This window comes from Stenella coeruleoalba (genome assembly GCF_951394435.1).
Source record: "Stenella coeruleoalba genome assembly, chromosome: 11".
Lineage (NCBI taxonomy): Eukaryota > Metazoa > Chordata > Mammalia > Artiodactyla > Delphinidae > Stenella > Stenella coeruleoalba.
This window is the reverse complement of record NC_137157.1, coordinates 7,568,458-7,584,967: the sequence shown is the minus strand read 5'-3', so window position 1 is coordinate 7,584,967 and position 16,510 is coordinate 7,568,458. Positions and strand designations below refer to the sequence as shown.

The 16,510-nt window shown below is 44.4% G+C and overlaps 1 protein-coding gene across 1 annotated transcript; it reads right to left on the bottom strand.

Annotated features, from left to right (window-relative positions):
* Positions 1–5,882: 5,882 nt before the first annotated feature.
* On the bottom strand, positions 5,883–16,163 carry PHF5A (PHD finger protein 5A). Its single transcript, XM_079937150.1, has 4 exons — positions 16,075–16,163; positions 15,621–15,644; positions 14,954–15,120; positions 5,883–6,631 (listed from the first exon to the last, which is right to left on the bottom strand). Exons 1-4 carry the CDS (start codon positions 16,124–16,126, stop codon positions 6,542–6,544), a joined length of 333 nt encoding a protein of 110 aa, XP_079793276.1. The 5' UTR covers positions 16,127–16,163; the 3' UTR covers positions 5,883–6,541.
* Between the last annotated feature and the right edge of the window lie 347 nt (positions 16,164–16,510).

The following is a 16,510-nucleotide window of genomic DNA, read 5'->3' as shown; positions in this document are numbered from 1 at the left end:
AGACGGTTCCAGCCCAACAGCCGCCAAACCCACGTGGGATGGCGAGATGCGAAAGTTTCCAGCTACGAACGGTTTGCAGTTTTTTTTTTTTTTCCCTTGATCACTTTTTTTGGCAGGGGCAGAGAGCAACGGTAGCGTGCGGGTTTAAATGCGCTTTGACTGCTGTAGAGAAACGCTGGACTGGAGGGCAAACTCCAAGGGGACAGAAAAAGGGAGGGAGCCTGAGCCCGAGAGCTCCCATCCCCCACACTCTGAGCGCTTCAGCCCCTGGGGCACCTCAAGGGACTACTTGCTTGTGCGTCAGCGAGTTCCAGAGCGTCACACACACGCCTCCTCCGCCTAGCCCCACTCCGCCCCTCCCCTTCTTTTTCCTCCTTTACCTCGTTCCCCTCCCCTCCCCTCCCCTCCCCTCCCCTCCCCCCCCCCCCCCCCCCCAGCGTCGCGAGTTCCAACCGGGCAGCGAGACCCGGCCGACTCAGGGTGCCAGAGTACTGGAGAGCTAAAAATATAACCGGTACGTTAGCAACAGCCTTCCCATTGGTGGGGAAGAGGGAGCGGCAGCATCTGATTGGGTGTTCGATCCAACCTCTAGGACGGGGAAGTGGGGGCCGAGAGCCAAGGAGCCTGGCCCTTGGGGAGAGTACGTCTGCGCATTGGGGCATTGTAAGGGATGCTGGTATTTGTAGTCATTTAGTAGAGGCAGCTGTGGAAATAGGTGGGTTTGAATCCCAGTTCCAACACCAACTGTTTTATCTTGATTTAATGGCAACAAATCTCTTTACATCATCAAACCTGTTTTCTCATCCTTAAAATGGAGATCGTGCGGGGATTAAATATGATACTGTATGTAAAGCCTGTCTCAAATAGGTACTATCCTTAATTTAAAGGTCACCGTTCTGGCCAAATTGCATCCTACTGGGAAACCTTACAAGACAGGATGAGAAAGGTGAGAGTGAGTTGAAACGAATTCTTCTAGGGTATCACAGGAAGGAGGGATGGAGTCCATATAAGTAGATAAAGGGTATACATTTCCTACCGTTCACTGCAGGCTGTGGGAGAGCGGAGTGAATCCCTGGAAGGAAGGTGTTGAATTTTTGCGCGTTTCTGTATTTATTCGAATCTCCCCTGCAGTGCTGAAAACACACCAGCCTTGAGGAATATCACTGAAACAAAACTGAGAAATCCAGCTTCCTTGGTAAATGGGATCCCTGGGTAAAGGGTTAGCATATAAATAGGAAAAAATAAAATAGAGGGGAAAAAGGCAATCACCATTCTTAACTGCTGATGTCTCCATTTATCATTGTGAGGAGGACGTTTTTTCTCTCCCCAACGTGTGATTTCATCTTGCCAGGGCTTAATTGTGAGCTGAATTCCTACTCAAGCATTCCAGAGTCCCCTCCCATTTGGAATTATCATACGTTGACAGGCATACGCTTTGTTATCAAAATGGTGAGCTTCAGGAGTAAGCGTGTGCTTGGGGAGAGGGTGGAGGCAGCTCCCCTGTCTGAGAGTAAGCAAGTTATGCCAGATGTTTTGTTGTGACAAGTCAGGCTAGTCATAATTAGCCCCAGTTAACTCTCAGGGGTGAGTCACACTCTCATATACACATGTTGGGGTGAGAAATTTTGTAATTTCTTTTAAGTTATCCAAGAAAATAGCTCCTCAGTTTGATTCTTCAGATCCACTCCTTCAACTGGGCAGGAGCAAAGACAGCCACAACAGAAATTAGCTTTGGAGAAGAGTGATTGGATGGATGCCAAGGGCAAATGATTTGCTATGTACTGACCTGATGTGAGTGAATTCTAGTAAACAAGGTAAGTGAACGAACTTGTCTTTGGCTAAGACACTAAAACTACCGTGTTCAAAGAAAGTATCATTGTAGCCTTGGTGGTGGCAGAGAGGCCACTTGGGGATAGAGTTGATAAGGAACTGAATAACTGGGAAAAGATGGGAACTGGAGTCCTTTTTTTTTTTTAAGGCAGGAAAATTCCAACCAAGGCAAAGAATCTTTCACCTTTATGTCCTTGCTTCAAACTATAAAGAGCTACAGGTCAAAATATAGTGACATACAATCTCTTGGAAATTTAGTCAGTTGAATTTGATTCCCTGGGAAGTTAATTTTCTTAATTTAGAAGCTGCTAATTGGCAGGCCAAGGTCCACATCTGGTGGATGTATTGCCTTGGCATATACTGACACATTAAAATTTCAAAAATGAGTTGACAGGGACTTCCCTGGTGGTCCAGTGGTTAAGACTTCACCTTTCAATGCAGGGTATGTGTGTTCTATCCCTGGTGGGGGAGCTAAGATCCCACAAGGCTCAGGGCCAAAAAACCAAAACATAAAAAAAAAACCAGAAGCAATATTGTAACAAGTTCAATAAACACTTTAAAAATGGTACCCATCCAAAAAAAAAAAAAAAAATTGACAACACTTAAAAATTGGGAGATTGCACAAAAGTATCTTAATTTGCCACTTGTCCTGAATTCAAAAGATCTGTTAACACTGGGTATTCAAGCTGGCAATTGTCTGGACTTGAACAGCAACTGTCTTCTTTAGACAGGGCCTGTGCTCTCTGGTTCCAAGGTCCCTACCACTCCCTATTGTCCCACAGACACTGAGGCCCAGTGCCACATACCGTTGATCATCATGCTTTTTTTTTTTTTCTTGGCAGCAATGCTTGGCATGCGGGATCTTAGTTCCCTAACCAGGGGTGGAACCCATGACCCCTGCAATGGAAGGGCAGAGTCTTAACCACTGGGCCACCAGGGAAATCCCACGCCTCCCTTTTAATCACTTATATTACTCACCCAGACTCCTGAATTTGTGACCCCTTTTTCTGTTTTTTTTTTAGGGCAGAATAAATTGAAAATACTGTACACACAGTAAATGTTTCATGAAATTTTTCTGTTATACATATGTATTAGGCATGAGAGACTGTTGTGGGGTATGGTGCATCTGGAAGCATTCATGAGATGTTAGGAGCTTAGAAGGAAAAGGTACAGACTTGGCTGGATGATGTGACGGTGGTGGAGTGGTATTTCAAACAAAGGAAATAGAGAGCCAAGAAGATGGGCTGTGTGTGAGGAATCCCCTTCAGCTGCCTAATCAACAGCAGAGAATGAATAGAGGAAAACCTGAGGGGTAGGGAAGAGAGGGAACCATATGGAGGATCTTCAGTGCTAGAACTTAAATGTTTATCTATGAAGTAAAGGCTCACTGTAAAAGAGCTACCATTTATGATGTAAAGCCTTCCCAGTAAGGGTCAGGCACTTACGAGGTCACATTTAATTCTTACAACCCAAAGAGGGAGGCATTAATATCCTTATTTAATAGATGAGAAAAAAAAAAAAGCACCGAAAACCTCACTAAAGGTCAATAGCAGATTAGAATTCAAATACAGGACCGAAAATAAAGCCCACACATTTCTCTTTATACTTTTTTTTTTTTTTTGGAGCAAGAGCACATGAAAAGTGCAATGTTTAAAGGAGATTAAATTACCATATGTGTACAGAGTATATCTGAGAAGCTGGAAGACACTCATCCTTTTTAGATCCTAGAAATGAATGTATCAAACCCTGAATACTTAATAGTAATAATCATAAACCCAGGAAATGGAACCACTTTCTTAGACAGACTATGATGAGTTCAGTTATTTCAACTAGACCTGTGTAGGTAGTGCTTATTTCAACAATGGAGAAAAGCAATAATTTTTAAGCCCATTCTGATTTTTTGTGGCCATACACAGTTGGCTGAGATCATTCTAATTCTTTTCACAGAACTATATACTATTCGAGGTTAAAATTCAGCTTGTAAGCAATGTTTTCCCAATAGAGAATTCAGTATTATCATTATTCTAATTTTTAAAACTGAAAAGGACTTATTCTAAAGTCCAAGGTAGACGATAACTAAGGATTTGAACTTGAATGCTGTTTATCTAAGAAGTTTTTAAATTATTCGTTGTATCATTCTCTTGGCCTCAGAGAGCAAACAAATGGAGAATGGGATTATAAAATTAGGTGACAGAGGAACGGAGATCAGCAGAATTCACCAGACTGAGGTTGAACTTGTCCTGTTGTTGATCAGTGTGGAAATCCTACTGGGCATTAAATTTTAAGCTCCCTTGCAAGAACTTTTAGAGGCATACGCACTAAGACTCACAGAGCACAGTTAAGGTGGTGTTTTGCTGAAAGTAAGGAGTAGCTTTTCAAACATCTGGAGATGCAAGATGTTATGTAGACCAAGGTGGTTAATAAACAAATGTTTCTTTTGGCGGGGGGACCACACCATGCGGCATGTGGGATCTTAGTTCAGCCACCAGGGATTGAACCTGTGCCCCCTGCATTGGAAGCACACAGTCTGAACCACTGCCAGGGAAGTCCCAATAAACAAATTTTAGAAACTGATTTGTTTAGCAAAACAAAACATTTTGACTTATATTACACATTAAAACTAAAGTTACTATAGAATCAAATGACAGATTCTAGTTATAATCTGAAAATTATCTGGTTTCTGCAACTCGTTTGATATACCATAACCCTCACCTGATGCTTTAGAACTGCTCAGAGCTCCCCAAACATATCACCCCATTCAAACTGTTTCTCCCACACAAATATCTTTATCTGCAGACCCTACCCGCTTTGCCTGTAGGTTCCAACATGGCCTTCAAAGCCCAGTTTATTATCTGGTTTCTATGACTTCAGTTATTCATTCAATACTGAGAACCTGCTACCTGCTGGGCAGAACAGACTTGCCTCCTGCCATCATGGAACACAGCCTAGTAGATGACAGTCAATATTACCAAATGCTATAAACAAAATGCTTATGGTGCTACGTGGGAGTATAACAAGAGGAACTTAGATTGGGGTTTGGATGAGGCATCTTTTAGGAAATACTTAGCTAAGGTCTGAAGGATGAGTAGGAGTTAGCTGAGCAGAAGGGAAGCAGAGCTTTAGAGGTAAAAAAACAGGTAAAAAGCACTGCGGCAGGAGGGAAAACGGCAGTTTGAGGAACTGAAAGGAGCCCTCATGGCAGCCCTATGGCTGTGGCCTTCCCCTAGCCTTCCCGAGGTACCCCATGCGAGGCCCAGAACCCTTCCTTTGTGTGTCCCCTGTGTTACACTGAGCTATTTCTGGCAAGCTCAATTATTAAATTCCTTAAAGGCAGAGATTATCTTAATTCTATTTTGGACACTCAATACATTACAAATAACCAAGTTTTATTGATCCAAGATAAAACCCTGATAGGAAATCAGAAGGCTCTCATCTCAACTTGGACCTGCCACTGAGTTGCAGGGTAACACTGGGCCAGGCCCCTAGAATCTGCAGGACGCACAACCTTTTTCAAATTCATGGTGTCAAAGACCTTCTTGACTGGAAGTCTCCAATTATGAATGTGGCTCCTCAGGTTAACTTGCTTATTGCCTCTAGCAGACAAAAAGTACAGGTAGTTGAGTTAGGGTAAAGGATGCGTCTGAATTTGAATTTACTTAAACCAACCTCCCATATCCTTTTTTTTTCTGGTGGGGGGGCTGCACTGAGAGGTGTGTGGGATCTTAGTTCCCTGACCAGGGACTGAACCCATGCCCCCTGCATTGGAAGTGTGTACTCTTAACCACTGCACCACCGGGGAAATCCCTCCCCTCATATCCTTAATGTGAGTATATATGCACTTTGTGAAACAAATCAACCAAATTCAGTTCTCCTAACTCATTCGAGTACATTTTGTCTCATTCCCTTCAACATTACTGGAAGCCATCTCTTCAGTTCAAAATTCAAGTTGGACAGGAAGGGGAAACATCAAAGTTTCTAAAAATAACTTTGGTTTACCTATCATAAAAGGCATGGGTGGTTTTGAATTCCAGTAGTAATAAGAGAACAAGGTGCTTAATGAATCCCAGTACCTTTATTTTGAATCACAAATTCCTGGGTGACTAAAATTCCTAGAGTTAAAATTAAATTGGGGAGGGGCTGACTACCAGAAAATAAACACCTACTTTATGAATACAATAGCAACAGAAAGGGTTTCCAATTTTTAGAAGAAAAATAACATGAAGCAGCACCACCTGGTGGGTGTTACAAGATGAAATGCCCACACTGACTGTTCTGAGAGCCCCCATCGCACTGCAGATGTTTCATCAAGGACAGCTGCCATCAGAGCTGCTGCAAGGCCATGCTTCTCACTGCAGCTAGCCTCACAGTCAGCTCCTCAAACAGAAGACTGAAATAATACATCATTCCTGTTTTAGAAGCTTTTGATGTACAGAACTTCTTGATGTGGATTAACACAGCCTTGCTTCTTGAATTTAAGGAATGCCGTGAACCAATCTATTAATTTGTCTGTGGTACAGTCTGCCAGAGTGCTCTGCGAAGAATCTTTTTTTCCATTCCTACCATGGCTGGGTGAGAGGAGAGGAAAGGGTGGAAAGGGGCCAGTGTACTAATAGGCAATTCAGGTGATGCTCTGTGCTCCATTTCCTTTCTGTAGGCATTTCTTTTGGCAGCTGCAGCAGCTTGATGGGGGGAGGAAGAGGCAGCCCACCAATCACCTCTTCTTGAAGCCATATTTTTTGCGTTCATAGAAGAGATCTGTCTTAGAGCTCCCCAAATTGACAATCTTTGGGCAACCATCTCTCTGGAAAACAGAACAGATAAGTTGTTAAAAGTCTCTGAGCTTGAACTGAGAGGGATTTAAGATAAAAATAACTTTTGGATTAATGGTTTAGCCATTCATCTTCAGTTATGCTATTTGATCAATCAAGTATTTACTAAACACCGAGAATGTGCCCAGGGCCTGTCCACCGTTTATCCAGTGGCCTGCACTTATAATGTTGGATTCTTAGCCCACTTCTGTTACTAATATGATATAGTGGAGGTAGAATCTAAAACTCTTTAAGGTGTTCAAAGGATTTTCTCCAAGTGAGAGGTAAGAAATGGTAATAATCATCTACAGATCAAGCTTCCTAGCTTTCTTTCACTATCCCAAGAAAGGAGAAAATACCAAGGGAAAAAAACCTAAAGACTTTAGGAAATAGTACCTTACATTTCAAATATCGTAAGAGAATACTGAGTTTGGTGTGTCCGTATCAATTCACTTAACCGGACACATGGTCTTGGGGGAAGAGTGCTCCTGTGCCAGAGACAGCTGTTGACGGCTCATACTCTGATGTGTAGTGACACCCTCCCCTGGCCGTTTTGTGAGCTTGAGTGGTTTCAGTGAAGCCCTTGGGAAGCTGTGTTTTGCAGGAATGATGACTCCATCAGTTGATTGGGGATGATGGGAGGAAAATTGGGGGAATTGCTACTGGAAGAAAGCTTCTTAGATCTCAGGATTTTATTAAACACCCATGTCAAAGGCAGCTGTTTCCTGTGACACTGGGCTATAGAATGAATGAATGAATCAAGTCCTTAGGCATCTCTAATGCCTAATTTCTAATTCAGCTGATTTCTCTTTTTGGGGACTGATATCAACACTGTACAAAAATCTCTGAAACCACACAAAGCCAACACTAACATTTCATTATTTTCTAGAAAACATGTACCATGTATTACACTGAGAACTACCATCTGTGGAGTTTGGTGTGCTAAGCAAGCCGGGTTGTGGGCCCGGCCCCACCAATGGCTTGCTGGGGGAACTCAAGTAAGCCACGTAATCTGTACTCAAAGTCCTGGTACAAACGTGGGAAGAGCTGCCTCTCCTGGCCCCAGGTAGCCTGCTATTAAACACGACAGTGCTTTAAGCCCTTTAGGGATGCTTTGAAATTTTATGGTATTATGATAGCCTGTTCAGGCTTATTCTGCCTCACTGACTTGTGTGACTGTGGGCAAACCACTTCTGTCTGGATTTGTATCCAACTATAAGATGACTGGATCAGGTCAGTGTATATAAACTGTATTTATAGGGCCCTAGAGAGTCCTGAGAGGTGCCAGGTGACAGTAGGACGCACCCCCCAATCTGTGCAGCTGTGTTCTCACTCATATTAAGATTGTAGGGACTTCCCTGGTGCAGTGGTTAAGAATCCACCTGCCAATGCAGGGGACATGGGGTTCAAGCCCTGGTCCAGGAAGATCCCACATACCTCAGAGCAACTAAGCCCATGCACCACAACTACTGAGCCCGCGCACCTAGAGCCTGTGCTCTGCAACGGGAAGCCACTGCAATGAGAAGCCTGCTCACCGCAACGAAGAGTAGCCCCTGCTCACCACAACTAGAGAAAGCCCGCGCTCAGCAACGAAGACCCAACATAGCCAAAACAGACAAACAAAAAAGGTTGTAGGCTCTGGAGATAGGTCACCTGAATTTTGAGAAGTTATGAACCTCCTTGTGTCTCTTTTTAGTCACATATTAAATTACTACAATGGTAGAACCGACCTTACAGAATTAAGAATCAATATACTTAGAACAATGCCTAGCATATAGCCAGCCCTTAATAAATTATAAGAAATTGCCAAAAATAAATATCAGCAATTTCATGATGGTTCAACCTAACACACAGACACACATACACACGCGGCTTCTGTGTAAGACACTTTTTGAAGATGGGACTCTACATGTTAAAAAGTTGAAAAAAAAAATCGGAAAACCAACGCATTGGATTATTAGCTCTTTGGCTTTTATGGCATTTTCTCTCACTGACTTATAAGTTTCCTGTTTTCTTGCCTAAACTCCTGTTTTTTATTTTCTACACATCTCCCATGGGTCTTGTGGTTGTTCCCAAATTCCACTAATGTTGTGAAGAGGTGAGGATGTGTGCATCGGAACTGGCTGGCTTTTGTGAATATGCCTGTGAATGGAAAGCATGAAAAGGAAGATGGAAGGACTGTTAAGAAACCTCAAGGGCTTCCCTGGTGGTGCAGTGGTTAAGAATCTGCCTGCCAATGCAAGGGACACAGGTTCGTGCCCTGGTCCAGGAAGATCCCACATGCTGCAGAGCAACTAAGCCTGTGCACCACAACTACTGAGCCCACGTGCCACAACTACTGAAGCCCGCACGCCTACAGCCCGTGCTCTGCAACAAGAGAAGCCACCGCAATGAGAAGCCCACCTGCCGCAACGAAGAGTAGCCCCCGCTGGCCGCAACTAGAGAAAGCCCGCACGCAGCGATGAAGACCCAACACAGCCAAAAATAAACAAAATAAATTTATTTTAAAAAAACCAACGCTAATCATGTACCAAAATATAACATACAACGGGGAAATAGGTACAGAACCAAAGGCAATTTAAAAATTTTGAGATCAGAAAAACATGATTACAGAAAATGCGTCCACATCTCTATTTCTTACAATCGGTAGCAAAGAATTATGAACAGCAGGCAAGACCTGCCTTATTAACAGAAACTAGAAGATGAAACTTCGTTCATTCTTTCAGCAACTGTCCAATGAATACCTACAATGTAAAAACCAGACTGTACACTGGTTTGAGACCTTAACAAGAGTATCATGTTTTCTATTTGAAACTTTAATTTTAAAGGCTTTTAAGCTCTCAGTAAATGTACCCATAAGGTAACAGGGATTATTATTCAATACTTCCTTTTGGTGGAGATTTCCCCATAGCCACACACAGCATGTTAGTAGCAAAGCCAAGACCTGAACCTGGGCTTCTACCTCCCAGTCTGGCGTTTTTTTCTAACAGGGCTTCCCAGAGGCAAGAACCAAAACTTTCCCGTGGTTTTGGAAGCTGGAGAGCATGGTAAACTTGTGAAATAGCTTTGAAAAGTATCAAATAACTTTTGCATATATTTGACTGCTCCGCTGTTTACTTAAATGGAGAGAAGAGAATGGTAGAAATAGCAAGAGAGGGAGGGGCACATCCTTACCCACCCTGAGAAGACCAAGACCGTCAGGCGGTCAGACTAAGTGCTCTGAGTCAGACCATGCACCCTCAGTGGGGATGAAAACATCTTCGCTATTATAGTGGTTTGCGATCTGAAGTTTGTTCTTACCCAACAAAATCTTACTCCTTAGCATTCAGTTCCTCTTTTGGTGGAGAAAATGTAATTAATTAACTAATTAATCAATCAATTTTTAGGCCATGCCGCGAAGCATGCAGGATCTTAGTTCCCCAATCAGGGATCAAACCCGTGTCCCCTACAGTGGAAGCGTAGAGTCCTAACCACTGGACTGCCAGGGAATTCCCAAGAAAATTTAATTTAAATTAGATTTTAACTTTTCTCCTTTGGGGGAACAATCATGGGGGAAAAAAGGGTTGAGAAACTGAGTTAGATAGACCTGGGTTCTAATCCCATATCTGCCACTTATTAGTCATGTGACCTTGGGCTAAGATGCTTAACACCTTTAAGCCATTCGTTTCCTCATCTGTATCATATAGAACTTTTGGAAAAGAATGTCCAGCACAGTACCTGGTACATAGCAAGTGCTCCAAAGATATTAGCTACTATTTTTCTTGTCTTCTTGTTGGGAGAGTTAAAGAAAATGGTTAAGTAAAAGGCGTAAAGGAGTCAAGGGCGAAGGGAGATCAATATGATGCCACACATAAGAAACTACAAATTGGGACTTCCCTGCTGGTGCAGTGCTTAAGAATCTGCCTGCCAACGCAGGGGACACAGGTTCGATCTCTGGCCTGGGAAGATCCCACATGCCGCAGAGCAACTAAGCCTGTGTGCCACAACTACTGAGCCTGTGCTCTAGAGCCCACAAGCCACAACTGCTGAGCCTGCATGCCATAACTACTGAAGCCCATGACCCTAGAGCCCGTGCTCTGCAACAAGAGAAGCCACTGCAATAGGAAGCCTGTGCACCACAACAAAAAGTAGGCCCCACTCGCTGCAACTAGAGAAAGCCGGTGCGCAGCAATGTAGACGCAATGCAGCCAAAAATAAATAAATAAACTCATATTAAAAAAAAAGTGTCCGGGCTTCCCTGGTGGCGCAGTGGTTGAGAGTCCGCCTGCCGATGCAGGGGACACGGGTTCGTGCCCCGGTCCGGGGAGATCCCACGTGCCATGGAGCAGCTGGGCCCATGAGCCATGGCTGCTGAGCCTGCGTGTCTGGAGCCTGTGCTCCACAACGGGAGAGGCCACAACAGTGAGAGGCCCGCGTACCACAAAAAAAATAAAATAAAAAAAGTGTCCTTTGGGACACAATCAAAGCCTCACTTTATTTTTTATTTATTTATTTATTATTTCTTACTTATTTATCTATTTATTTATTTTTGGCTGAGTTGGGTCTTTTGTTGCTGTGCACGGGCTTTCTCTAGTTGCAGCGAGAGGGGGCTACTCTTCATTGCGGTGCGTGGGCTTCTCATTGCGGTGGCTTCTCTTGTTGCAGAGCATGGGCTCTAGGTGTGTGGGCTTCAGTAGTTGTGGCACATGGGCTCAGTAGTTGTGGCTCGCGGGCTCTAGAGCGCAGGCTCAGTAGTTTTGGCCCATGGACTTAGTTGCTCCGTGGCATGTGGGATCTTCCCGGAGCAGAGCTCGATCCCGTGTCCCCTGCATTGGCAGGCGGATTCTTAACCACTGAGCCACCAGGGAAGCCCAAAGCTTCACTTTAGATAGGACAAAGTATTTCTTTCAAAAAAAAAAAAAAATGGACTCCCCCAGTGATGAAGTGGTTAGGAGTCCGCCTGCCAACGCAGGAGAGACTGGTTCGAGCCCTGGTCTGGGGGGATCCCGCATGCCGTGGAGCAGCTAAGCCCGTGAGCCACAATTACTGAAGCCCACGTGCCTAGAGCCCGTGCTCCGCAGCAATAGAAGCCACTGTGATGAGAGGCCTGCGCACCGCAACGAAGAGTAGCAGCCAAAAATAAATAAATAATTAAAAAAAAAAAAGGCAAAGAAACAAATGGTCCTCTGGCAGCAATGCCCACAGATATTGTCCCCAAATCCTGAGTATTCTTGAAGCTTTGAAAAACTATGGAGAACACCCAGCTTAGTTTACTGGTCTAATTCCCTTATAAATTATGGAAGTTGCAGGAAGAGAACAGTAACAGGGGCTGCTTTGGTTGCAGGAAGATTTCTGCATAGGAAAGTCTTAGGTACTTAATCTACATGATGATCTGTAAGGCTGAGAGGCTGGATCATATCACTGGACTGTTTTGTGTTCGTTGGAAACTACTGCTGAGTAAATGTGAGTTAGATACCATCTCAGATATCCTCAGAACATTCCTGTACACGTGAAGTAGAGGAAGTGGTGACATCTAGAATAATTCTCAGGGACAGAATGAGGCACAAGGATCCAGAATGATCAGGTCACATACCGCATGCAGAGGAATCAGACAGCAATTAACACTTATTAAGCACTCTCTGGTTGCCAAGCATAAGCCAGATAAGAACTCTAGCTACAACAAAACAAAACAAAACCTCTAGCTACAACCATGCAAAGGTTCAAGAAAATGTTGTCCTTAATGGACTCTTTAGCTAGTTTTAGCTAGTTTAAGGATTGTTTGTACTTTCTCTTCACTGATATTGTCTCACCGTGGTATATAGGCTATAAATAATTACCAAACACCTACTATATACCAGACACTCTGTAGGGGGAACCCTATGCATGATTTACAGAGGTAGCAACAAAAATGCGGACCATACTTACAGTACATGCCAGGGAGTATACCAAGAACTAGGCAAAAGGGGAGACAAATACACAAACCAAGGTCCTTTCTATAAAGGGAGTGGATCAGATCAAGCAGGATATGATTTGACAGTCAAAGGTAAATGCAAATCACAGTTTAGGACAAGAGGATGTTCAAATCACCATGTGAAATTATGTTTCTGGTACTTTATCTATGACCTTTCTCATCTCTCTAAATAACAGAAGAATTAATGATGTTAAGAAAGTTTTATCTGGTCTGATATATCCCACTTATTAGAGGTAGACAGGATCCAAATGTAAAGGTTGCTGAGGTGGCTGAATTGCTTCTCCTCAACACAGGCACATCCTATCAAAAGGACTCATGAAAGGGGACTTCCCTGGTGGCGCAGTGGTTAAAAATCCACCTGCCAATGCAGGGGACACAGGTTCGAACCCAGGTCCAGGAAGATCCCACATGCTGCGGAGCAACTAAGCCCGTGTGCCACAACCACTGAGCCTGCGCTCTAGAGCCCGTGAGCCACAACTACTGAAGCCCGCGCACCTAGAGCCCGTGCTCCGCAACAAGAGAAGCCACCGCGATGAGAAGCCCGCGCACTGCAGTGAAGAGTAGCCCCTGCTTGCCGCACCTAGAGAAAGCCTGCACGCAGCAACAAAGACCCAACGCAGCCAAAACTAAATAAATAATAAATTGGGTTAAAGAAAGAAAAAAGGACTTATGAAAGGACACCACTAGGTTTAGTCAGATAGATTGGACTTGCCACTTATCAGCTGGGTGAGAGGCTGTAAATGGAGATAATAATAATCCCTATTTAACAAAGCTACTGTGAAGAATAAGAGAGATAGCGTATGTATGTGTGTGTGTCTGTGTGTATGCATATATATATATATAAAACTACCTACTCTTTGCATAAGGAAATATTAAGAATTATTTCTCTTTTGGGAATTCCGTGGTGGTCCAGTGGTTAGGACTGTGTGCTTCCATTGTAGGGGGCCTGGGTTTCATCCCTGGTCCAGGAACTAAGATTCCACAGCCAGGCAATGCAGACAAAAAAAAAAAGGGGCTTCCCTGGTGGCGCAGTGTTGAGAGTCGGCCTGCCGATGCAGGGGACACAGGTTTGTGCCCCGGTCTGGGAAGATCCCACATGCCGCAGAGCGGCTAGGCCTGTGAGCCATGGCCGCTGAACCTGCGCGTCTGGAGCCTGTGCTCCACAACGGGAGAGGCCACAACAGTGAGAGGCCCGCATACCGCAAAAAAAAAAAAAAAAAAAAAAAAAAAAAAATTTATTTTTAAAGATTTTATTTATTTATCTATCTATTTATTTAGTTGCATTGGGTCTTAGTTGCCGCACGCGGGATCTTTGTTGCCATCTGCTGGATCTTCATTGGGGCATGCAGCATCTTTTAGTTGCAGGCTCTTAATTGCAGCATGCAAACTCTTAGCTGTGGCAAGTAGGACCTAGTTCCCTGAGCAGGGATCAAACCCGGGTCCCCTGCATTAGGAGAGCAGAGTCTTAGCCACTGGACCACCAGGGAAGTCCCAAGAATTATTTATCTTTTGCCTTATGCCTTATCCTAGATTAGGTAACCAGATACCTTATACTAGCCTATTGGTAATGTATCACAGTTCCTTTTATTGTGTCATAAGAAGAATAAAAGCTGATTCATGGGTTTCCCACCCCTCTCCCCAAGAAGCCTACTTTTGGTATAGACCTACATTCCTCTACCCTGGCATCTGGCTCAAGAAGTTGAATAACTAGCCACTGCCACCACACAATGTCAAGGGGCAAAAATGTCATAAGAAGAATTGCAATCAATTCTGCAAAATCAAACCAAAAGCATTCTCTAGCCACTTAGAGCTGAAATCAACTTGAATTGTCCCAAGTTCAGAAGTCACCACATCCACCCAAATAGTCCTTAATGATAGTTAAGAGAACTACTGAGTGGTTATTACACACCATGCACTGTGCTAGGACTTAAAAATGCAGGATATTGGGAATTCCCTGGTGGCCTAGTGGTTAGGATTCTGGGCTTTCACTGCCGTGGCCTGGGTCTAATCCCTGGTTGGGGAACTAAGATCCCACAAGCCAGGGGGGGCAGCCAAAAAAAAAAAAGGATATTATTTCTGAATAAAAATAATGAGAGAAAAAAAAATAACGAGAGAGAGAGACATCAAAGGAAGAGAGGGCTTTCCAAATTGCTAGTGCTGACAAACATTTGCTTCTCTTGCATTTTTGTCCTTGATGCAAAATAAGTGCGTTTTGTTGGACTACATCCAGTTTGGCTCACAGACTTTGAAGAAATTATAACCTAGATGACTAGATGAACATAGTCACCTACAGGCCACAGGAATGGATGGCAAAGTGTTACTAAATATAAGGAAGGATCAGATGAAAAGCTTAGTATATACTCACATCTTTCTCCTGGATGGTGCACTCCTTACAATAATAGGCATCCGAAACCCCGGGCCCTCCACAGATCACACAGCGTCCCTGGTAAGAGCCATAGTTACATTCATCACATATGCGCACCAGGGTGCAGGGACGCACATAGGAGTCACAGATCACACACTTGCCATCACCTGTGAGGAAAAGAGAATGAAGTTATGCCCACTTGCAAGTACTTCAAGTCCTTTGCCCTCCTCCTGTTAACGGGGAAATACACTGGTCTTCTGATGGTGACTTTAGGGCCTGCTGCTTTGGCATCACAGAACTTGGCTTACCTAGTGTCCAGCTCAATCTCCACAACACACAGGAAAAGTCAATCAACTAATGGGTAAAGAGCTTAGAATAGCACCTGGTAGATAAGTCTGTATGATTAACTGGCAGAACGCTGTGTGTGTTGGGGACGGGGTCATGCTACTTCTGGTCCACAGCTAGAGATTTTTCTCAAATTAGTGTCTAAAATGTGCAAGTTGGAGTGGGGTGGTGGCCTTTAGTTGCAGCCTGCCATTGTGTTAACATGCTTCCAGTCACATCTACTCAAAGCGCTCTTAGTGGCACCGTTGGAAATGCCCGTTGGCTGGCTCCACAGAAACTGAGTGGGACGGGTGGGCTGTCTGGGGAGGCGTGTTCCACTCACATTTTTCACATAGTCTTCCAATGGCTGCAAGATGAAAGACAGTAAAGAGTACAATTAGGATTAAGGTTTTGACGAAGAGGGGACAAACATCCTCGAGCTTGAGGTGGGGACAGGAGCAGGGACTGCAGTGAGCCCTTGAGGAAGTCTTTCCATCTTATCCTCATAAACTTCAATCCGAACCAAATCCACACCCTCCCGAAGTCCCTCCCAGGTCCTGGGCAAACTGAGAATTTCTCCGGACCCCATCCCGGCAGCCCGCCTCCGCCTCCCAGCACGCACGCCCCGCCCTCTTTTCATCAGAGACCTTAAACCCACGCGCTCCTACACTACCGACCGTGAGGCGGGAAACGTGGCGCCGCCGAGGCAAGACCCTAAGGAAGTGATGGGAACCCCGGACTCCTCAGGTTCTAATACTATCCCCACCGAGACAGTCGGGGGCAGGAGGCCATCTCACCAACACCAGCCTGCTTGCGGCAAAAGATCAAGTCCGGGTGATGTTTAGCCATAGCTCCCTCTATGCCACCGGAAACTTAGGGAACTTCCGGCCGACCTTTAACCTCCATTGTTCCTGCCTCCTGGTCGCCGTGATTGGTTCTCTAGGCTTCCATCAGCGTTTACAATCTTTGCACCACGCCCCGGTCGTTCTCGCGCGATGACATTTCAAAGACAAGTTTCCGTCCTAACTGGGGAGTCAGGTCCTGGCAGGTGCATGAAAGTCATCAAAAAAAACAAAAAACAAAAAACCACCTTTGGAGATCTGAATGGAAGATACAAATTGAAAAGTGCAAAGATGAAGCTTGCACTTCGATAAGACATCCTTGTTCCCGGTATTTATTTCCGCAAGTGTTTTTATGCAGCTTTGTCCTCTTCCCTGTAGGTTCCTCACACGG